The following is a 24,603-nucleotide window of genomic DNA, read 5'->3' as shown; positions in this document are numbered from 1 at the left end:
CCACATTTGAAAACTGCAGAGAACAGTATACGAAGGGAACTCTGTTTAACGACATATATAAAGTGTGTACATTGTCTATGTAGAAGGAAAACATTAAGTTCAACGAAGTCAGAGTGGTCTACAAAAAACCTGGGAAGGCAACCAGTAAACCGAAGCGACGAAAGGATAATAGAGAATCAAAAAGGGCACGCAATGTTTGATTCTCTGTTTTCGTCTTTGTTTCGTTGATTCGTACTTATAACGTTCGTCGTTCACAAGTACCGCAAGTAAAAGAAAGACGAATCACACAGAATTTTTCTGTATAGCTTCTCTAGAGCTAATTCAACCGGCGGATCTCGACGAGAATTTGTTTTCTGCTGGCCCGTTTAGAGCTAATCCACGTTTTCCAGTAGTCGCGTTTCGGGTAAACTTGCGCTGCGGTATAGGTCGCTTTGTTTCGGCTGAGTGTTAGAGCGAGTCTTTTCTCCCATTGATAGCTAACGACAGCTTCGCGTTGGCGACAACTTCCGCTGAGAGCCTACGCGAAACACAATATTACTCGACGTAGTAGTTCTATGTATTACTATGTATTACTATGTATTACTCTGGCAAATTTGGATTAGAAAAAATTTAAAGTTGATCCTAGCGCACGCTACAGTATCTATCCAACTTTTTCAAAGACGCTGTGGGATTTGCCAGAAGCTTCGCGAGCTCTTGCACAACGACGAGGTAGCGGTGTCACACCGCGGCTTGCCAAGTGCGCTTCAACGCGACGTCAGCAAAGACTGTGTCGGTGGTGCTGCCGTTAACAGAGTTATAGCTGAAGAAGCGTATGCCACAGCCTCGGTTTAATCGGTGTATCGTAAAGGGCACGCCACCGACGAGCAAACACGCCGCGGGATCGTAAAAGAGCGGTTTCGACCGGAAGAGCCATACATGAAATCGCGGTTGTTGAGCACATGCCCGCGACGCTCCTCGAGAGCTCACCGTCCCGAGCTCTTCTGTACCGCTTCTATTCATTTACAGTGACATGCTGTAACGCTTTACTTTTAGGACGGTAACGTCCTAGCCGAACTGCAGCAGCGTAGACAATAAAAAATGTATTATTCTTAAAGAGATAATAAACGAAAATATTAAACAAGGTTATACGATGGATTATTCGACGAAAAGTCTATCTGTAATGACTTGCATAGAGAACTGCCAGTTAAGTTCTCGCTGCTGCTCCGCCATTTGAATCGCCCGCACCAAAACGAACGAGTTGACGTAACCTCCATATGATCTCCCTCTTTGTCGCTCTGTGAGTAGCCATTGCTGACGTCACACGAGAGGTACTATAGTCAAATATAGGCGACACCACAACGATTTTTCATTTTTGTCATTTCCTCGCTTACAAAAGCTCGGTTCTTGCTACGAATGCCAAATTCGTTATTGCAGAAGCCTAATCTTTTAATCTAGCTCGACTAAATATTTTCCTTTAGTGTCCCTTTATAGATAATTTATCCTACTGCTAACACCTTTACCACTTGTATGTTAAGATGGAAACGAAACATTGATGCGAAAAATGTATTTTTCTTTGCAATTTGTTTGACACCACCATGATGACTGTGCGTCTGTTACATGTTCCTCTTGCTCGTCGTTGCACTGTCCTGCTCTTGTTTCACCTGCACGCGGCTTTAGGCGTACGCACGCAGTCACCAACCTGCTTGGCCGAGGTCCGCGTCTCCTGGTGCCCGTTGACATCCTTGCGCACAGCACCGTTGGCTGCCTGCAGCGTCTGGAGTTGCGGCGGCTGCTGCTTCTGTTTCGCGATTTCTGCGAGCATGACAAGTGGAGGTCAAACATTACTATTAGGCCCCGAGGATTTCGTGGTAGTTCACCATAAGCCACAAAGAAGGCGTGACACAGGAACCAGAACACGCAGTTCATTCAAACACGCCGCAGGCACGCTGCGCCTTGTCTATAGCGCGCATGACTGATCCGTACTACGGTCTATCTCTCTCCCTCTTTTCCTGTTCCAACCTTCCCTACGTGAAATGAAGGGAAGTGGATAAAGTCGAATTACCCCCAGCTGTTACCTCTCACAACCTGTGATTCGAACAAGGCTACAGAGAAAGCCAGACACCAGTGACTCATTCCATGACTCGATTAATCCGAACAGTCACTATAAGACCCCCATTCCTGGGTGCATTTAATTATTCCACGCATTACTTATGAGAACCCACTGCTATTTCTGGAAGAGAAATTAGCGAAATCGCACATATGTGTGTGTACTGCGTATGAGTCGGTCATTTCATATATTAATACCTTTCTTTTCCGGTGTAGCATAACAAACCGCATGACAAAGAAAACATCTCCAGCATTCATTGGTGAATGTTCTCTCAGAGAGCTCCACTGCTTGTAGAGCTCCTGGAAGCGCCTGGGCAACGCTTAGCGGCTCCCTCGCTATCTGAAGAAACACGCAGCTTGTATGCGGCAGTAGACGTGCGGTGCTCCAGCACCAGCCATTTGCAAGCAGCACATGCAAGACCTGTTAGCGAGGTCTCCACGAGGATGTCTTTTTTTACTGCATGCGTACTATAGTGTTGACCAGTGGCGCAGCCATTCACGTGCCTGAGATAACATCGAGTATGTGCCTGAGATAACAGCTTGCTTTCCCCATTGAGAGTGTTTTATGACGCTGGTATCCCGTGCGAACGGGTGCGCATTCGCATGGTACTTCTCATATTTCTTGGGCCTTCCCTATTTGCCGGCAAAAGTAAACAAGCCATATGTATATGCCCTGCTGGAAACACATTTTGACATGTCTTACAATTCTGTACAATCACTTAATATTTTGACAACAAGAACAATGAAAAAGTTCAATTATTATTATTATTATTTATGCATACTGCAGACCACATAACGTGGTCCAAGCAGGATGGGCATATTTTTTAACAAATCACAGTGAGTGTAACGGTGAACATACATTGTGTTTTACATCCAGAGACAAATAGCAAAAAATGAACACAATGGGTAAATGTAGAAAAAGCTACACGATGGCAAAACATCACGTTCTGGTATAGAATTTTATTGAGAGACTGTGTGCGGGAAGAAGGAAAAATTCTAAGCACCTGTCTTTGCGAAATATGGCGTTAAAGATCTTGGTTGTTGATGCGTATTTCTTGTTGACAGGGGGGATAAATACAATGAAGAGTCAATAGCGAATTTCTGGTTAAGGAGAGAATCCAGGAAGCCCAAGCGAAATTGCCCTCTGTGCTAAAGTGGTGGTGTGTTATTGGCTATGATGGAGAGCCCACACCACGAAATTTAGAAAAGATCAATTGAACGGCCTTTCTTTGAATTCTTTCGAGTTTATCAATGTTACGTTTTGTGTAAGGGTCCCATACTATGCTTGCATATTCTAGCTTTGGTCTGATGTATGATTGATAGCATAGAAGTTTTACATTTGGTGGTGAATTACGAAACTTTTGTCTTAAAAAACAACTTTCTGAAAGCAGAACAACAAATGTCAACGCGGCAATTCCAGGGGAGGTTAGCAGTGAACGTTACACCTATATATTCGTAGCTATCGACATGATAAACTATAGATGAACCTAGGGAGTAAGCATAGTGAAAAGGGGCTTTTTTTGTGATAGAAATGGAAACTGTTTTTGTGCATTTACGACCATGCCCCACTTGTTGCACCATTGGTATATGTAATTTAGATTTTTGTTTAGTTCTTGTTGATCATGTATGCTGCAAACTTCACGGAATAAAATACAGTCATGTGCGAACAATCGAATGTGAACAGTTGGATCGATTACATCTACGATATAATTTATACAGCCCAAAAACAGCAAAGGCCCTAGCACACTGCCTTGGGGCACACCCGACGTGACTGGTAGAAGGCGCGAATTTCGATCCTAGACTGTGACAAACTGCACCCGATTTCTACAATATTCAGCCACCCAAGCGACCAACACCTTCGGTAGACTAATTTTGTTAAGTTTATAGATGAGTTTGTCATGAGGAACTTTATCAAAGGCCTTACAGAAATCTAAAAAATAGTGGTTATCTGAATATTATTATCAAGACCTTTTGCAAACTCATGCGTAACAGTGACGAGGTGCGTCACGGTCGAATACTTCTTTCGAAAACCGTGCTGAAAACTTGTTAATATGGAGTGTTTGTAAAGGAATTCTGTAGTCTGAGTGGCTATAATATGTTCTGTAAGTTCAAAACATGAGGAAGCTAAAGATATTGTCTGTAATTAGATAGTAATAATATGTCGCCTTTCATGAAGATAGGGATTACTCGGGCCGTCTTCCCGTCACGCGGCAAGGTTGCTGTTGACAAGGAACCGTGAAAATAGTAAAAAGGAACTTGGCAACGCATTCGGCATATCGTCGAAGAAACACATTGGGAAGATCGTCAGAACCGCAACATTTTTTCTAATTTAAGTTTAAAAGCATAGAAACCAAACCAGGATATGAAATGAAATTGACTTCGCATGGCTGAAATGAGTGCTGTAGGCGTAGATGGTCCGGATACTGAAAACACGCTATGAAAATAGGCGTTAAAATTATAAATTATTTGCTATATCGTCATCAGTTGACGGTAGCATGGCTACAAATTATATCTTCGAATCTGGTTTCTTGTTTGCACTATTGCAAATATTTAATTAAAAATAATTATTTGATGTCAGAAACTAAAAATAACAGGTGGTTTCTCAGCAAGACTTCACACAATATGCACTTGGCCTTACTCGCGCTGAATCCGTATTTCTTTAAAACTCTGTCATAGCTGCGGCGGCCTGGGAGATATTTTTTCCTGTTGCCTCTAATCAAACAGCTCTTTCAAGATGCATAATCCTATGGCACCGCTATTCCTGAGAATGAACGAAAATCGGAGACGAGCGCACCTTCAAGATGCGGGTGTTTTCCTGCACGATGACGTCATACACCACAAACCGGCACTTCAGCAACCATATTGTAGTTTATCTTTAGTGAAGTACTTTCTCGTGTTTGTCTGCAACGTCTAGCGTTTCATAAAGAACCGTGTATAACAGTAAACGATGAACCTGTAATTCTTGCCTTATTAAGCGTTTGTACAGAGACATGACAGATTGGTAGCACATTTTATGTCCTGTCTGGCAACAGCTGCCACTGACAGCCAGAACAGCACCGCGGGACGCAACAAGCAAGAACAGCGCCGCCATAATTTCGCAAAACTGCGCATCGGCCCGGCGGCACACCGCACAATAGCGAAAATACGCAATGCGCGCAAATTGCGCGCGATGAGGCTTATTCGAAGAGGAAGAAAGGAACGCATTTGAAGGAAGGAAAAGTTGTGAAGGTAGCCGGGGGCTGGGGAGGAGGGTGTCAGGCATGGTGGCGTCAGCCGCATCGGCAACAATAATGACGAAAAGTCCGCATTGCAGTCTGCGCAGGCGCCTGCACCTGCGGTGGTGGCCCGGGTGACAAGTGAGGCAGCGAACGTCCCCCTAATAGCGGACGTCCGGTCGGGCCCGGGAAACCACGGCACCGATGAGATCGAACGAAAAGCCGTTTTCCCGTTGCGGCACACATACATGTGACCCTCCCCGCGCGAGGCACGTTGCCGCGCTACACTGAAGGCATGACTCGTGCTGCCTATCAGCATCGATACATATGCGCGTAAGCGCGTGGGCGCGGTCGTGATCGCTCGTTGCGACCCGCTTCCCAACGTTGCACCTTTGAAGCGTTGCTAAACTCGTTCGCGTGTAGAGGCCGATCCCAATGCGCGATGGCATTGTTGCTCATGTTCCGACACGTATTGCAAGCGTCCGTGTCCAAGGTCGCTGCGGCGCTCCATGCAGCGTTTCCGTATCGCATCGTTTCCAGATTCAAGAACGTCGACATTTCAGTAAGCCTGTTGTGAAACGAGAAAATAATCCGCATCGTTAAATAAGCGTGTCATTTAAATACGCAGTTTAGCCACTGTAATCTTCCTTTCATTTTATGGAATCCTTTTTATGATTGAATTGAATAATAGGAGAGGCTGGCGCCTTTTGGCGGCATGGGCTACTCCTTGTCACTAAGCAAAGGAAATAAATATGCGCAAAAAGAGTGAATAATATCCCAAATAGGGCATTCAAAAGAACACCAGATTAATAAAAACTATACATTTCATCAGTATATTAATCGCAAAGTTTTGTGCATGTGTTGAATACAGATACAAATATATAAAGTCAAATATTTTGAATAGCCAAAACACAGGGCAACTAATTACACATCGCGCAAGATCACGATCACTACATAAATCAATTTTGAACCCATAACATTTATATAACTCACTTAGCTTATTAGGATAAACTCAAGTTTATATTTCCTCAAAATGTTGGTGTCCTCGAAAAAGGCACGCTGTTAGCCATGGATCAAGTAGCTTTTTAGAGTGATTGGTTTCCTATCTAAATGTAACAAATTTGGTTGCAATACCCTTCGTTGTGGATCGCATTTATATCACTCGAGGGGAAGATCATGCACATCTTCCTCTGGATGGCCACATGAACACTGGACTAGAGGCACGTTTTATCCTGTATAAAAACCATTGCGTAAATGCAGTACCAAGCCGCAGGCGGTGCACTAATGTTTCGAATCCTCTGTTTTTTGTCAGATTTGACAGAATTGATAGGTTTATACATGGGTCTATGAAGTATAACACCAAGCTCTTAGATTGCTGATCAGACCAGGTAGCTTTGCTGAGACAGCAGGATATATGTTTCAGATGCGGACGCACTTCAATACGCAAAAAGAGAAGATTGGTTGTCTCCGCGTTATTGTGCGACCGATTCACAGCTGCGTCCGCTGCAGTATTACCAGGAATATTGCAGTGCCCGGGTAACCACTGCAATGCAATTACTTGATTCATTGCACTTGCTTTTTTGTGTTCTTTGAGCGTCTCGTACAATAGGAAAGTGTTCAAAGAATTTTTCTTAGTGCTTAGTAGTAATGTGAGAGTGGCTTGCGAATCGCTAAAGATAACCAATTTTCATTCATTTTTTTCTGATGTTATGAAACGCAAAGCACACAGCATTTCAAACAGTTCTGACACGGAGGAAGACTTCGCTCAGGATGTTCGCTCAAGCGCCAAATGTATAATGACGAATGCTGAAGCCGAGGAATGTTTATGACCTGAGCCATCTGTATACACGTGGATGTACTGGTGATATAGTGAGTAAACCTTGCGTGGTGCCTTGCGGCAACATGTTCGTACCCTCGTATAACACCACCCGGGGAGTTCACAGTGCTATCGCTGCTAATGTTCCGCCCTTTAGGCGAAACTGCAGATGATTTTTTAGTGGCACGAGCATCGAGTGGCACTCTTGTTTCTTGCGGAGCACTTCTGGTTAATTTCTTGAGAGCACCGGGGAGGAAATTCAAGATAAATCAGAAAAATATAGTACAGTACAAGATTCATGGGTTTTATTACATATATATGATACCAGAGCCTAAGTTTAGTTAAATGTTGAGTTAATGAAGTGTCTGATATAAAATTAGAAATAATTAGAAATCACTGATTGCCGCACACCGAAGCACAGAACCATAGACTTGCGAAATTCCTGGAAACCCAGAAGTAGAAAGCGGTAGTAATGACGTCACTAATGATGTCGCACACAAGAAGGTGGTATGGTATTTAACCGGCTAATTAATGAGAAACAGTTACCCCCGAGTTCGGTTCGTGTGTTGCGTTCGTCTATTATTATTTGTTTTGCACACATATACACATATACACAGGTAACAAGAAAGGGAAAGCGAGGAGCAGGCTGGCAACTGCCACCGGAAGGGGCACAACGCCTGCCTACTCTTCTGAAGGGAGGCGACAGCAACACAGAAATGGAAGATAGGAAGGAGGGGAGGAAAAAGGAAAAAGGAAAGGAGAGCAACAGGACAAATCTAAACACCAAAGTAGAACACTGCAATAGGACAAATCTAAAGACTAAAGCAGAACTCTGCAGCCGGAATTAAAGTGACGCCGCGTCGAACAGCCTCCACAATTATAAACCACGTCCATGGCTAGTTCGCTATGCGGCTGATTGTGTTCTCCACGATGAGACGCCAAGTGAAGCTGCACGTAATCACCGTATTACGTAATCACCTGCACGTAATCACGTTCGTCTAAAGTTAGCCTAAAGTACACGCCAACGCCGAGGTGAGAGTGCCACTAAGAGACACCTAAGTCAAAGATTAGGGTCGCCTACCGTTTTGTTTATACAGTGCAACAGGTAAGCACGCTATACTGGATCTGCACCATAGTAATTTATACTTACGCAGGGCGTGAATAGTGATATTCAAGAATACCATTTATGTATTTACGCGGGGCGCGCAAGGCGTGGCAAGGCGTGCGGACAGCAAAAAATACAACAAAGAAAGCTGGTGCATATTGATACGACGTGAAAAAACTCGCATTCCTATTAGGCTTGCCTTGTAAGTGCGACGTCTGCACAAACAGCCCTTGAATAGTAACAGCTTCAGCGCTGCATGCCTTGACGGATGGCGCGACAAATGAGAGAGCCGGCGTTCAGGAATTGTCCGTTTCTTTTTTTCTACAGTTACGCCCACATGCGTCGTTTTCTGTGCTACAAAGCAGCACGTTTACACGGTGTATAGCTGGCCCCCAGCTGCATCACAATCATATCTTCTGTACGAGCTTTGTGCTCATTTGGCCTTGAACTACTTCATTATTGGAGGTGTATCGCGTTAAATAAATATGTCTCATTTTCATAAAAGTCCTCAAATCACTTATTCAGATGGATCAACCCTTTATCCGAAATCATATTTGGCTACTCTCGTATACTTACGATGACTCAACGTTGGGGAGACGAACTTAATTTTAGTTAAATAACGGACAACACTCACAGCAAATACATATTTTATATGATTAGACTGCTTACACATAAACGCACGCACATTAAACATCGGTAAGTTCACAGCCAAATGTCACCAACAAATAAGAGCGCGTATATTGTAAATGGTTTACGGGATTCAATAAACTTCCCACTCGAAGAGCAACAGCATACAGACCCCTAATGCTTGCGAAGGATGTGCGAACTCACTCATACTCTTCCGTTATCTGATGTATCAGTTGCTCGGATTGCCATAGATCTACGAAGTATATTTTAGTGTATGTAGCTTACTTACTTCAGTTTTGTTCTCATCTTTGTAAATACCTGATGCTGCGCAACCCTCAAAATAAAATTAGTCGCGTATTTTCCTTAGCCGTGTGCGCCCTATGGAGAACATAGGAATGTTAAGAAGCCGGTGTACTTAGCGATGTTCATCGTCTGTAGTAAATAAATGTCGTTGCGTGACCTGTCTGCTTACTGTGCCCATCGCCTGTGGAGTGACAACTTATTCTAGCACTTGTTTCTTTTTTTTTTCCTTTATGGCAATCAGTTCTGTAGAATCCAGCAAATTGTAGTAAGTGAAATGAAAGGAGAAATTCTCATCCACCCGGATGTAGCACGAAGTTACTAAGGAATCCCTTTGGGTTTCTCAGAAAAAAAAAGCTTCGCAGTTGAGAATAACAAAATCGCAGACCAGGACGAATTTTTTCTCAACTGCGAAACTTCCTGAGAAAGCCGTAAAGGTTTCCTTTGTAGCTTGGTGCTACATTCGGGTGGATGACAATTTTCCATTTCATGGTTTTTCTTTAACGTCACCTAAACATTTACAGGCCTACAATAAACTTTCTTCGCATTGTTTTTGTAAAATAGTTTAACATACTCAACTGAATTTAAAAGACCATGCAGATTCGAAGCACATGTTGGAACCTACGAGCATGAAGCGGTCAATAGCATAAAATAAATGCCATCCACACAACGGTTATTATTGTAGTCATATGCGTGGAGTCCCATGCAATGCTTATGTATGCACACCGCACGGGTCACAACTTAGCTCTCATGATATGTTTATGTTTATTCACTGCACCACTCAGGAACTACATCGAAACGCAAACAGTGTTTCATGCTAATGTATACTCGAAAGCGACGTCGACGCAGTGATGTCACGAAGGTGAAGGCGATGTTTCATTTCTGTCCAGGTAAGAGCAGTGGCAGCAAGGGTATGCAGAGAAGGACGCGAAAGTCAGTGTAAACCTGCACTTTATTCGCCTGCTCCATTCCTTCGTCGCTGGCCTAACGAAAGCTGGCACGCGCGTGCACGTATTGCTCGAAATGAACGCGCCAGTCGTCACGAAAGGGAAGTGGGCCTGGGCACGAGAGTACAGTACGCCTGCGACTGCGGCTTGGTGCGCCGCAGTGCTGGGAGACCAAGTTTATTCGGTCCCACCATGCAGCTGACATTTTATTACGGTGAAGCTGTTAAGGGCTAGTTCCCCTATGATCGTGTCCGTGTGTAGACACAAAACTATCATCAGAATTGTCTCCAGCTTCACCGTCGTCGTCGTCGTGTTCCACAGCTGGCTGGTTGGCACCTCTAGGGGCTACCACGCGAACGCTCTCGTGCCACTGCTCTCGCGTTCGTTGTCGTTAATTAGGAACACAAAGACGCAACCAATTGTACACCGAAGCTGTTAAGGGCTAGTTCCTCAGGATCGTGTCCGTGTGTAGACAAAACTCCCTAGACGTGGCCCGATCCAAAAGATAGTGCAATACCGGGCCGACCCGCGGCTGAGGTGAAGCAGGCGTTGAGCGCTCCCCATGCGTGCGCCGATCCCGAAAATAGTGAAATGCCGGGCCGACCCGCGGCGGAGGTGCAGTTCACCATTAAGGGGTCCACATACACAGTTTCGTTGTTCATCCTTCTACACAGAGTGGAAGAGCACTGAGTTTCATTGCGAAACTAATTTTGTCATCGTGGCTGTGGCGGCATGCCGTTCAAATTATTTTACAATATAACGTCCTTTCGCCCTAACCTGCGGGAAGAAAACCTCGTAAACCACTATAATATTGCATCGTGCAGGTGTCCTTCCAGGCCGGGACGCAATGGCGACAGTCCTCTTCTCTGATTTAACTTTGAACGTGGGTAAAGGCCCCTGACCTCGAATGTAAGCGACACATATGAGCAGGTTGCAAAAGAGCGTCTCATTCCGGTGCGGATCTTTCTATTATAGCAAAAGAACATGGGAATCGAACGGTCAAAGCTCCCACCGTAACCGCACCCAACATTCCACTTCGCTGGATGCCCAAACAGAAATCTTCCCAGTACAAAGACCTGTAAACGATGCCTGAACGCCGAGTAGGACATTTGCTTTTTATTAAGACTTCGAGCGTGATGAACGTTTATCGATAAAGCGGCGCCGCAAAGCTCTCCTGGAGAGTTCTAATCTCCGTGTCATCGCGAAGCTCGAAGCCTTCCACAATGCTGAGTCGCGACGGTTCTGAAGAGGCGCAATGCAGCCCACTTCGCCGTAACTGCGAGACGACGCGTATTAGGCGGTGACGTCGAACGGTTGCGCAATCTGCCGTTGCTTTTGTCTCGCTGAAGTGTTACACGCGTAGATACTGTCGAACACGATTACGTCATCAAGCCCCCGTTTTTCAAGGAGCGCGTCACATCAAATAAACCTATTACCTCGTGTTGATTACACCGCGCCTAGATTTTCTTTTCTGAGTAATTCGGCAGGCAAAATTAGACTTCTGATTTCCCGCTTTTGAGAGCGTCTGCACTTTTTCGTCCGGTTGAAGTTCACCAGCGCATATGTTCGTACACGTTCTGAGACGCTTGGTCTCGGTATCAGGCGTACAGCTTCAGCGAAGCCGCACCTCTCTTCATGACATTCTTGTACTTGGCGAAAATTCAGTATGCCGCTTAAATATTAAGAGTACGGAGCAGCGCTTCCTTTTCTTTTCGAAAACATCATATTTAGAAGATGCTAGGGCCTTCAGGCGGCACCACCTACTCCTTTTATCATAGAACAACTGTATATTCTAAATACGACATAGGAAGCCGGTACGTAAGAAAAGGTAATAATATAGCGTAGACTTAGTACGCGTTCTCTGAATCACGCGTTCTTTGTTCTCGCGCCATGTGCGGCACACACATAGGGCACACACTGAACTATAATTCATCGCATTGTTATCCGAGTCATGCTTCGACATGCACCGTCGTTTATGGCTGTCAATTGAACGGCGAATAACAGTGAACAACGAGCAGTTTTGGATACCGTTGCCGCCTCACATCACCGCCTTCCGTTCCGGCACGTACCGCACGAACCGCCTTTGGGACGCAAAAGGCCCAGGATCGCACCGGTGTAAGTGCCTTCTGGGAAGACCATATGCACTGCTGGTGAAGCAATGAACATTTGCCAAAATTCTATACGGGCCACACTGCGCCACAGTCCCTAAGCGTATCGAAAAGGATGCGTGACGCACACGTCTCTCGTTCAAAGCACGTGGTTTACGATTTCACGTGTGGGGCACCTGCTAAGATATATAGCGTCAATAAGCGCAGGAGGCTGCCCACGTGAATTATATCAGTACGCATCACCACAACTTTCGTGCCACCTACCACATGAAAGCGTCGCAAGCGAAAGTGCCTTCCACAAGCGCAAGAGCGTTCGAAAAAAGCAAATGCTGGCGACAGTAGCTGGTCAGTCAATTTCTTTTCACGGCTGGCTCCGCTGAGCGATTTCGGAGGAAGCTGCTGAAGTTCACAGTGGACGAGTAAGTAAAATGTGTTGCAGATGTCATACCTGTACGCGCTATTGCAAATCTTTAAAAACATACGTTTGTAGCAAATCTTTAAAAACATACGTTTGTCCGATAACGCTATCTCCCGAAGTCCACTTAAACAAATTCCCTCTGTGTCAGAGCAAGACTCGAGCGCACTGACGCTACTGATGGGAGTCATTTGCCTCCGCGGAAGCCTCCCAAGAGATCACGCCCCCTCCCCTCGGGTTTTATAAGAAATGTGCTACCGGGCACAGGTTTGCAACAACAACGGCCGCACTGAAGCCGGTCACCTATCAGCCCTCTCGGCTGTACACATCACAACGGCGCACTCGAACGGGCGCTTTGGTGAGCGCCCTTGTCGAGACACGTGACTCACGTTCTAAAAAAAAACTCGAAGTTCCATCCGAAAGGCGACGCACTGACAGCGATAGCAACGTATCAGACAACTACAGGAAGTAAGGTTCGTAGTTCTATCGGCTGTATAAATTGCAGTAAACATCCGCATACCAATTAACCCCCCAAAGTCCAACACAATTTTTGATACGACGAATTTGATGCCTAAAAGCTTATATAAGTGTTGGAAACCCAGTGTGGAGGCCTATCTAGGTTATTGATATGTAGGTGTTTTCCATTGAGGATAGTATAGCAAATCAATTATTAATTAGATAATTGCCGTGCTAGTTTTCTTCAATTATCATTTCACTGTTTCCTTCGTACCAGTATACTCTCCATTGCCAGGAATAAATGAAGTTGTTTTCATTTTCTCTGACGTGGAACGGTATTTGGGCTTTGTGGGGTTAAATAAACAAGCATGATGTCTCACGCGCACAAGCAAACACGAGCAGACTTCACTCGATGATCGCGAACACCCGCTGTCACAATGCTGGCGTAGTGAAGAGCGCCCGCAGCGGGGAGAGAACGTCTCACGCTGCATATCGCTTCAACAAATCTCCGTAACTTGAAATTACATGGTCTACAACACCAGGCGCGCGCTGGAAGACAGTGCAGATGAAGCTACCAGCCGTCTAAGCTCGCACAGCCTTCGCACCCGTAGCAGATAGGGCGCGCGGCCGCGTATACGCTCAGCCGCGCGGACAGCCATGCGCAGCCAAGGCCGGGCTAAGGAGGAGACGCGCGCTATCCTCCCCTAGCGCTTGATCACGCGACCTCCGACACAGGGCGCGCGGGAAGACGGCGCACATGAAATCGTGCTTCGCGGCTCACACTATCACCTACAGCATACGGCGGGAGGGGCGCAACCTTATCGCACTTGGACTTTATGCATAGCGTCACGGCGAAGGCGAAACTCGCCTGAAGTGACCATGTAATTGCTGTTGCAATAAAAAGCGTGCTTGACCGTCATCTGGAACAAAACACACAAGTGGCCAGTGGGACAGCAAGTAAAATGAGTGTCTAGACCAGCCTGGAGGGTGTGGAGAGTGTGGCCATGTAATTGCTGTTGCAATAAAAAGCATGCTTAACCGTCATCTGGCACTGCATCTGGCAGTGGTCAGTGGGACAGCAAGTAAAGTAAGGGTCTAGACCGGCCTGGAGGGTGTGCACAAACATGCCAGTTGTAGACTACAGAAATGCGTTGCGTCGCATGGCACGGAAGACGGTATAAAAAATAAAACAGTTAACTAGTGCCACTTTCCTGTTCTCATGCATGCCTGCCTTTTTTCGCAACACGCAGCACTATATTTTCTGTTCAGTAATTAGCCAGAACTTGAAATCTTGAACAAATTTTTCACACGACCGTAAAACAAAAGCAATTCAGATCAGACTCAAAAATTTATTCAGATTATTTTCTGTGGTAGAAGCTTGATTATTGAGTGAAATATTAACGAACTTTCGTGAGCTTCACGATCAATTAAACCACGGCGCTGTAATGAAATCATTGGGATGTTCCCCGATTTACGGTTTATTTGGGCAAGCTCCCAAGATCAATTTTCCTTTCGAATGTCCACTTCATCATTTTTCACTTATAACATTCTCCCATCAAAATCCACGACATCATTGGAAAGTGGTAAAAAGTTTTCAAAACTGCGTCCCCATCAGGTCTTGCGTTTCTTTTTTCCGTCCTACGTATAGAAAAATGTTCTATGCAAAAATTGTTGAACTGCGTATAACTGAACAAAAAAGCAAAACATGACACCCAGCTTCCTTTAAAGCCCTCTGTCACCCAGAACCAACTGAAACACCAAACATCTCATGCCAATCAATACAGACGGGCTTCAGATTTACCACTAAGTCAAAAAAATTTCCAAGGTGCAATCAACGAAACTCGTTCAAATGACACTCGCATGACATAACGAAAATAAAAATTCGCAAAACAAAACAAAATAGCGTACTTCTGCGACTCAGTGACTGAAATACGTTAAGAAACGAGCACTGAAAGTAATACTTCTCACGAGCAACCTTTCGTTTGCCTTCCCATCTTTTCTACCCTTTCTATCTCCCTTGAGGACTTTTGTACAGTCCGTACGTCACACTATGATGAATGTGATATATGTATTAGCCATTTGTCCATCCTTCTATTGCATTTGAATACATGCGATCTGCTGAATAGAATGTTTCACTTCATCAATCATTATATTATGCAATTATTTTAAATTGTTGAGACGCCGGCAACATATTTTACTTTTGCCAACATTTATTATGTTTACCAATCACGCAAACATGTATAAATGCCAGAACAAGAAAAATAGCAGCGCGTTAACAATTGTCTCCGAAAAAGGAACACTACGCCCACCCGTTTGCAGAAGAGGGGAAAAAGCAGGAGGAAGAAGAAATTATATGCAACAGGCCACACAGTCAGGTGCAGAGTACGAGCATTACAGAGGAGTCAAATGCCGTGGTTGACGAGAGCTCCAGCCTAGATTTACAAGCCTCGTCGAACAATTCATATTAAATAAATGACGTTACTCGAATCGACATCCCCGGAACAGGGCAGCCGGCTGAACAACTAACCTCTCTTTTCCTTTCCTCTTGAACAAGTTCGCCTCACTCTACATAAACGGTTAATATAAAATCTGGTGTTCTACGTGCTAAAAGCTCAATTTTATTACGGGGCTGGCCGTAGCGAGGGACTTCGGATTAATGTTGACCACCTGAGGTTCTCTAATGTCCCATTTAAGTGGTAACTAACAAATTAAATTATCCAGGGATTTTCCTCGTTAGAATGGTGCGGAGTAACGTTAGGTAATAATCAAAATTTGACTATTTACTTTGTTACTTATCACTTTAGAGCCCATGTCCCGTTGCTGAATTGAAGCAGTATTGAAATGATCTGCATTTGGCGTCAATATTGAGAAATGATTTCTGAAAATCTGGTAAAATGTATTGGTTTTCCAAATGACAGTCATCACTCCACATATCACACGGCTCATAAGTGTTATCTAGACCACAGATGCAGTTCAATACAGACTTTGAGGACGCATTTCTCCGGCTGGCATCGGCTCTATATAGTGTGGCCGTGCCAACATACGCGCGCTCTGCCCCAAGAGGCTTTCCACCAGAATACAGTATTTATAAACTTATCTCATATTCGTTAAGAAAAACTGAAGGGCATCGGAATATTTGCATAGAAAGAAGGGCACCGTTTATTGGCATTGTCCTGCCCGCAACTCAGTGTTGCTATAATAGTCAAAGTAATGCGTAGTAGCTCCTATGAATGTCGTATCGCAACTTCAGCGGTCGGTATGGTCGTCTCTGTACTTCGTTTACGAAATACATGTACAATTTACACCAGTTAGAGCAGCACAGAATGCACAAATACATTGCTTGTGATCGCACGCATGCTTTCTAAAAGCGGCTTTAATGCAAGGGTAAGAAAGCAAAAACGCCGCATTGTGTTCAGCATTTCAGACAAGTTCTTTGCGGTGGTATTTAACATGAAAGACAGCTGTCAAAGGGCCAAACCAACGCCGAACGAAACAATGCAGAAGTACAGTTTATGTATAGATAGTAAGAAACGTATGGGTAAGTTATACTTCAATTCCAAATAAGTTGCATTCGCAGAGAACGAAGCTGCATGGATGCCACAAGATGACGTAAAAACATAACACGGGCGATGAAAATCCCCACCTGATGTTAAATGTTTATGTAACAGGTGGGCAAAGCTAGATAAAGTTAAAAATAAAAATACTTACGGTGCAATCAAGTGTCTAGGAATAGTCGGACATTGGTTGCATATCAGCGCAGAAACAGAAAATCAATCTGCAGTATCAAGACGACCGAATGATCACCTGTTCAATCAAACACGACCTGTGATGGTGAACAGCACACAAGACAATACAAGAACATGCAGTAAAAATTGCTGACATGTTTTTGTGCGCGCTTTCTGCACTAAACCCACGTACGTTTAAACAAATGCATCTATAACCGTGGTGGTTAGGGTTACCACAGCTACCACACAAAAAAAAATGGAAGAGGCAGGGACATGCACAACGTCGCGGACCGTCAATATCGATGTCATGGCACAAATTAACCTAACAACCAATGCGAAGTCGGAGCAAACATTCGTTAAGTGTGGCTTTAAAGAAAAGGTAACAGAAGGACTCCTTCCCGTGCCACTAAATAGAACGGGAGTAGTCAAAGCGGACGGCGAAAACAGGTGACACACAATAATAGCAAACAGCTTCGCTACGCTTCCGAATAGCGGCGAACTTTGCTATATTCTTCACCCGCCGCGGTGGCTCAGCGGCTATGGTGTTGCGCTGCTAAGCGCGAGTTCTATTCCCGACCGCGGCGGCCGTATTTCGATGAGGTCGAAATGCAAAAACGCTCATATGCTTAGATTTAGGTGCACGTCAAGAAACCCCAGGCAGTTAAACTTAATCCCGAGTCCCCCCACTACCATACGCTTCATATATGTATAGCGATTTTGGCTCCTGAACCCCAGAATTATTTTGCTGTCCTTCAGTGAAAACTGAAACCTTTGCATTTGTATCTCCACGCCAAGTTCACTTTTGCCTTAGGCATATAGTGTATGCAAAATTACAGCGTGAACGGTTTTACAATTTGTCGAAAAACACTGCACGCAGGTGAACGCGTAGGAACCCGCAAGCTCGTGATTGTGTCTGAATATACATATACTGGAACATCGCTGATAAACGATCGGTTTCTTCATGCCCCTCAGCCCTTGCTTTTGCCCGCGCTTGTCGAAGGCGAAGAAGGCAAGACGCGGGCAAAATTTTTGCACCCGCTTGCAAGGCGATTCTGCTCTCGACGCGAAGTTACCGCCTTGCGCACTCGCAAAACGCGCCTGCGGCCAGTCTGCGTCACCATGCAGTTCTGCGCAGCTGCCTGTGCAGTCCCGCAGTCGCAGTCTGCAATTGACTGCTGCGCACTTAGTGCAGCCGCACAGACAGCAATTACTCGAATAACCAAATGGGCTAGGGTTCTGACCAACAGCCGGGGAATTTACGCTATACCTTAAAGCGACGCTAGGTCATTGGTAACTGTCGTGAGTAATTTAACCACTGTCTTCATCTATTTCGCGGGAAAAATTTATTGCTAGCAGACAAACAAACCGTACCTTTCCTTTCTTAAACTTCAAGACCAAAGCGCAGAGACGGCACACCTCGGCATGATGTCACACACTTCGAGGCATTTTTGCGTGCTCCGGCCATTCTCGTGGAAACAGTTCTCATAATTTGCTATGCTGAATGCATGGTCTCTTTAGAATGCAATGTGTTTTTTGCTTATCGAGAAAGAATTTACTATACTCCAGTAGACGTTGTCAAAACCTATGACGTCACGAGCAGCTAGTACAAAATTTGATGTTGCGTCGCCACCAGACTTTTGTATTCGCGTTGTTTCTGGCTCACTGAGCCTCCACTCCCGATAACGGCCGCCAGAAATATGAGAAAATTGAGGAAGGATGCACGTCAGATAGAATCCCAGCTGCTTATGGAAGCTAACAAGGGACAATGCCGAAAACCGCATCCGTAAGTCTCGAGTGTAGCATACAGCGCCTGTGTTTATGCACCGTAACGTTGGCTGGCGCAAAACAGACACTCGCGCAATAAAGTAGCCGCAGTTGTATGCAGGTGTCACAGCTAAGCTTGTCGGCCATTCAAATTGCAAACGATAAGTGCCCAGCAAGCGCGGCACCAAGACACACACCATGTACTAAGTTGTGCTAAGACGGCTGCGATATCTTGCTTTCCTGTAGACGGAGGAATGAACTGACAGGTCTGATAAATATCGCACCCAGTAGGCTTACGAACACATTGTTGCAGATCTCACAGAAATTATTTTTTTTCCAAACGGCCCACGTCGACGAGTACCGATGCGAAGCGCGAAGCATGGTCGTAAAGAAAATGCGTGCCGCTACCGGTGGTATCATATCGTATATATGTACAGTGCTCACGGAATGAAACGCGTCAATTTAGGGCTAACTAATGCCCAGACTTTCGTTTCCACCGGCTGCAGTTCGTGTCACATCGACGTAACTTCGGTGTGTACACTTAGAGCGCAGTCAGAGCCACCTTTAGTGACCAGATTCATAGCGACATGACATGGTACTCTCGAGTTCTCTGCACATATGTTGGGTTCTACCAAATACTCGCTGTCGCGTTTCATTCCGTGAGCACTGTACACAGCTGCTCGGTATACGACTTTAACGCTGCTATAAGAGCTTGCACTATCTTGTATCATGAAGGAGTGGCTTCTAAACCGCAGCTAGCGATCCGATAAGAGCGTGGAGGGCTTGCAAAGCTGCTTAGGCAACAATATAGCTTGAAGTTTGCATTTGGCTCTTTGTTGTATCGCCAGGCGCGTTGCCATGAACCCTCTCTGAAGCTGTTTGTGACTGATCGACGTGGTGAGTTTGGTTCGACTAGCTGTACCCGCAGTTCGAAGAGGAAGGAAAGGCGTTACTTCCCGGTCTACAGAAGAAAGGTCTTCAACGCGTCGGCTTTACAGACGTATACAGTGTTCTCGAAAGGGCTTGCAACAGCCCGTTAATCGCGTATATCTTGGAGACAGTTGACCGGTTGGTTAAACAACTGCGCTAATTTAGCACAAGATGCTCAGGCGGAACGATTGTCGGCCAAGCACGCCAGGCTAACCTCACCTGTTACGACACCACCACCGCCTGCGTCACGAGAGGCTCCATGTGTAGTAGGGCTCCGCCCGAGTTCTGACCACGCACCTTCGCATTCTGCCCCGCATTGGAACGCAGTCACCGGGGCTGGGAATTGAACCCGTGACCGCGTGCTCAACAGCGAAACGTCATAGACGCTGAGCCACAGCGGCTGCAGTATTTCTGAGAAGTGAGTACTTGTTTCGGTGACCTTACCGGTACCTTACCCGTGAGGTCACTTGAAGTAAACTTACAAAGGCACATTACAGACAGTGGACTTGGGCAAATACACAGATAAAACAAACATGATGCGACTACAACTGGCTTTTACTGAAATGTCAACAGAGCATACAACGAAAAAAACAACAACATAATGTGCTGGCACAACAGATGATGTCTATGGTGTCTGCACATTGTTTTTCTCGCGTTAAGTTACATTAACCTTTCAATAAACACTAGTTCAAAGTAATGACATGTTTGTTTTACCTGTGTCTTTGCATGTGTCCGGTCTGTAACGCGTCTTTGCAAGTTTACTATGGATTACTAACACGCCCAAGTTCACTAAGCCTCTAAGATCGTCACGCATTAAGTCCCACCGAATTTTTTCGGCCAAGGTCGAGTAGGACAGTACATTCACCGCTCGTTGAACAAGCCATTATACATATCTGCAAATGGCGGGTCAATATAAAAACCATGTGGCATCCATCCGCTTATGACTTTAGTCAAGAATGCGTACCAAGCTGTGTCCACAGCATCACATCTCGCTCAGAACTGCACTACGCAGGAGCGGTGACCCAAAACAATCGTAGTACCTTAGCCGGCTCTTCAAGAGGTCTGACAAGGGGACACTTGTGTTGGCTCATGTTCCACGCTGCGAGCCCGAAGAGTAGGTCATAGAGTGAAGGTTCTCTTTACCAGGCCAATGACACGCCTTTCAGCACAGGCCTATTCCTATTCCTGTGCGTCCAGGTGCTGTGTATGAATATGTGCTGCATACAAGTACGCCGCGTGGAAAAATACATACCAGAACAATCGAAAGCTTCCCTCTTTAGCACGAACATTACACACACTTATTCAACCAGGACACCGTCACCTAATTGTAATGGTATCTATACTAAAAGTCAGGCGGAAGCGATGCAGAATCGGGGCGAAGATAAGCAAACGACGCAGACACAGACACACAGACCACATGTTATCATCGGCACCTTCGCTCCACAAAAAGACTTGCTCGAGCACCTCGATCGTTCAAGAGCGTCTGATTCGATATCTGACCCAGAAAAGGGCAGTACGCCAGACGCGGCAGTATACAGGGTATCCCACGTAACTTGAACCAAACATTAAAAATATGCCAATGCCACGTAGCTGAACAGAACCAAGGTAGTGTTTGCCATCACTTGGAGATACTCTTTTTTTCAGTCCGCCTAATTAGAGAATTAGTCTTAATTATTCTGCTTATCAAATATAATTAGGTAAAAAGTGTCAATGAGAAAATTGTAGAGCGATATGAAAAACTCCCAATACAGCTTTCTGTTGCTCAATACGTGCTACATAAAAGTTTTTCCGAGCGTGAAAGAATCCCGCAAATGCGCGAAGAATTGCCGCGCGACTGGCCGCTCGAGGCACTTTGCGTGTATTCGCGAGTTTCTTTCACGCTCGGAAAAACACTGATGTAGCACGTATCAAGCAATAGAAAGCTGTATCGGGAGTCTCATGTTGCTCTATAGTTTTCTCGTTGACACTTTTTATCTAATTATAATATTTGTGAAATTTATTAATTAATCACGACTAATTATCTCATTAGGCGGAACGAAAAAAAATCTATCTTCAAGCGATTGCAAACAACATCGCCTTGGTTCTGTCCAGATACGTGGCATATGGATATTTTTAATGTTTGGCTCAAGTTTTGTGGGACCACGTGTGCACGTGCATTCAAACATCGGTTCCATCATTTCCCCCTTCCCTTTCCTACGCTACACATTTCTGTTCAATGTTCGCATCATTCGCCGTTCCTGCTCGTATTATGAAGTGCCAACGCGACGTCCGACCTCTGTGAAACAGCTGTGCGTAGTTCAAAGCTAAGGAGTTGAAAATACTGAGAATCTGATAACGGTGCGTCGAACACCTCTGATATGAGGGAAGGCCTTAGCTCTACATTGAGATCAGGCGTTTATGCCGAGAACCCAGAGTGATCAAAGAGGGACGTCGGTGATCGAGCAGCTGCGCTTATCGCGCTCCTAGTCTCGATAGCCTCTGCTTTGCTCGCAATGGAAACTTTTGCCTCCGGTCGAGACGCTGCTGTCCAGAGTACTAAAACCTCGTCCAGGAAAGAAGCTACGTTACGGTTATGATACGGTAGAAAATTATTCTAAAGACACCTAATAAACGGACGGGCCTGGAATGCTCACCAGATGCAATTCGGTGCCAATAAGTCATTAAAACCTTAATGAAACGTAATTATCGATCATATTGATGGTACGCACTAATTTCGTCGTCCGCTACTCTTAAGATTACCCTACTAAAAATACCGATATTCTGTGAAATTTGTGTTTTATGACTGGAGACATACGTCGCTGACACACCTAGTACGCGTAAAAAAAAAGAAAGAACGTTGGACTAACCACGTGTTCTGCGAAATGTGCCATGAGTAATTCATGACTCGCATACGGAAGCGCTGGAAGCAATTGCGAAAACGAATGCCACAGTTCCAAGTTCCGCCAAGGTCACCGGAATCCCAAATAACGACCCCCAAAGATTTTCACCCGCGGATCGCCAGCTTCGGCTGAGTACATCACTCAGTGCTCGCGCGAGCTACGTCACCAGGGACCTTTCTCGCGCGATTTTCTCTTCACAGTCGCAACGGGCCTCGGCGTCCGTGAACTTGGAAGTCGTCCTCCACACGGCATGAAGCGGGCGCGCGTATAGGACGAGAACGAATGTAGCTGCTTTGCATGGCAAAACATGCAAGAGCATGAGATGCGCGCCCTGCCGCAAACGCCGGTAGATTTCGACGGCTCAAGGACGGCCTCGACGGCGACACAGCGCATGGGAATCGGTTGCTCGCAGACGTAGTAGTGCACGCATGGCCAGCGACAGTTGCATGAACGAGCCTCACCAGGGGAAAGTGCTTCCGAAAGAATGCTCATTCAATTTACGACTCGATCGCGGAGCGACAAATCATCATTTTGGAGTCAAATTGGTCATTTAGCGCATGTATTACAATGTGCGCGCATGTGTGTGCTTTCGTTCGCTCGCACACACGCTTCACATGCACGCACGACACACACGAGTGCCGTTCAGCAACTGATTAGTTACAAGAGTGAGAGTGAGCCTTTGCGTTTCCTCTATCCTTCATTCGTGGCAATTAGCGCAATGTGACATCACTTGCTCTGCAGCGCACCGCGTCGCAATGGAATGAGCCACATTCAAGAAATACGCGACTGTACTCACTTGATCCCACATTAATCTAGCACCATCAAAGCTTCGCCGGAGAGACGCCACGCTTTTATATCGACTGCGGTTGGGCGTTGCCTTTACCAAAGCCTATGCATTCCGCATAGGGATGACTGACACCACAACCTGTGACCACTGCGGCCATGAAGAATCGATTGAGCATATTTTGTGCGCCTTCCCGCAGTACAGTCCGCAGAGGGAGTGCCTTCGCCACGAAATTGACCAGCTGGACGAGCAACCGCTATCGGAAAAAAGAATTTTACACCACCGAAAGGTCCTACCGTCACAGAAGAAGGCCGTGCAAGCATTATTGCGCTTTTTGTGATTTACCGGCCTTTGTGAACACCTTTAACTGGAACGCCTCTTGTGTGTGTGTGCCTCCGTGTGTGCGTGTTTCTCTTTTTTTTTTACGTTTTCCTCTGTCCTCTTTCTAACCCCTATCTCCCATCCCCAGTGTAGTGTAGCAAACCGGAAACTGATATCTGGTTAACCTCCCTGCATTTCCTCTCTCTCTCTCTACACCGCCTTAGCCCAGTTTACCAATTCCACGAGCTTCGACATCGCCCCCATGCAGATAGGCGGCAGAAAGGAAGCGCCTGAAGTTGCGTGCCATGCGACACTGCATACTGTACATGCGATGTTATTAATGCATTGTGATTATAGGCGGACCTCACACACGTTGTAGTATCGGTATGATGAAAAATGTGGGCCAGTCGGGAAGGTAGTGCAGTACTCTGGCATCGTCTCAAAGCGCCAGCTGTCACGAGGGAAGAATGCGACAAACTGGCACGCGACACACACGCCAGACGTTTCAAAGAGCGACTTCGCCATGACAAAAGTATGTGCGACCGTGGCCTCATGGTTAAAGCACTGGGCTACTGTGTTGGAAGACGGAGGTTTGATCCCATCTTCGGTCACGCATTTCCGTGTAGCACTATAGGTAGACTTTACCTACTTTGGAAGTATCTAACAGAAAACTGGAATTGGGTTGAGCGTACGCGATCGCGTCACAGTGAGCGCGGAATCGCAAAAGAGATGCATAGAAACGTCACTTAGATAAATGAAAGCGCGCAAGGTCGCCCATGACGCAAGCGTGCGCCACTGTTTAGACGTCACAATCATCAAACTAACCATACGATCGCATACAAGAGTTAGCGGTGCTAAGTTAATTCTGTCCTAGTTTTTGGTGACGTGGTTTACAGCATGCGTACAAAGACTCGGACGCGGTGGCAAATATTTCAATAGTAGGAAACTATCTCAGAGTAGCGGTGGCGTCGGCCCATCTATTCAGGAGGCAAGAGCAGGCAATACACCGCACGCAGCACAGCTCGCGCTGCCGAAAACGCCGTCAATGCAGCGTCAAGCTCTCTACTTATTTGATTACCTTCAATCAGTTTGCTTTCTCTCAAATCTCTAGCAGTTATTCGGACAG

General features: G+C 45.7%; 1 protein-coding gene across 3 annotated transcripts in view; it reads right to left on the bottom strand.

Annotated features, from left to right (window-relative positions):
* LOC135914235 (uncharacterized) overlaps window positions 1-24,603 on the bottom strand; it is a 67,890-nt gene that overhangs the window by 28,904 nt on the left and 14,383 nt on the right. For all 3 annotated transcript variants that reach the window (XM_065446997.2, XM_065446999.2, XM_065446998.1), the window contains one exon: window positions 1,679-1,791. In XM_065446997.2, coding sequence (XP_065303069.1) covers window positions 1,679-1,791 — 113 coding nt within the window. The remainder of the gene's footprint in view (window positions 1-1,678; window positions 1,792-24,603) is intronic.

Source organism: Dermacentor albipictus, chromosome 6, assembly GCF_038994185.2.
Source record: "Dermacentor albipictus isolate Rhodes 1998 colony chromosome 6, USDA_Dalb.pri_finalv2, whole genome shotgun sequence".
Classification (NCBI taxonomy): domain Eukaryota; kingdom Metazoa; phylum Arthropoda; class Arachnida; order Ixodida; family Ixodidae; genus Dermacentor; species Dermacentor albipictus.
The sequence above is the reverse complement of the archived record's forward strand: the minus strand, read 5'-3'. Positions and strand labels throughout refer to the sequence as shown.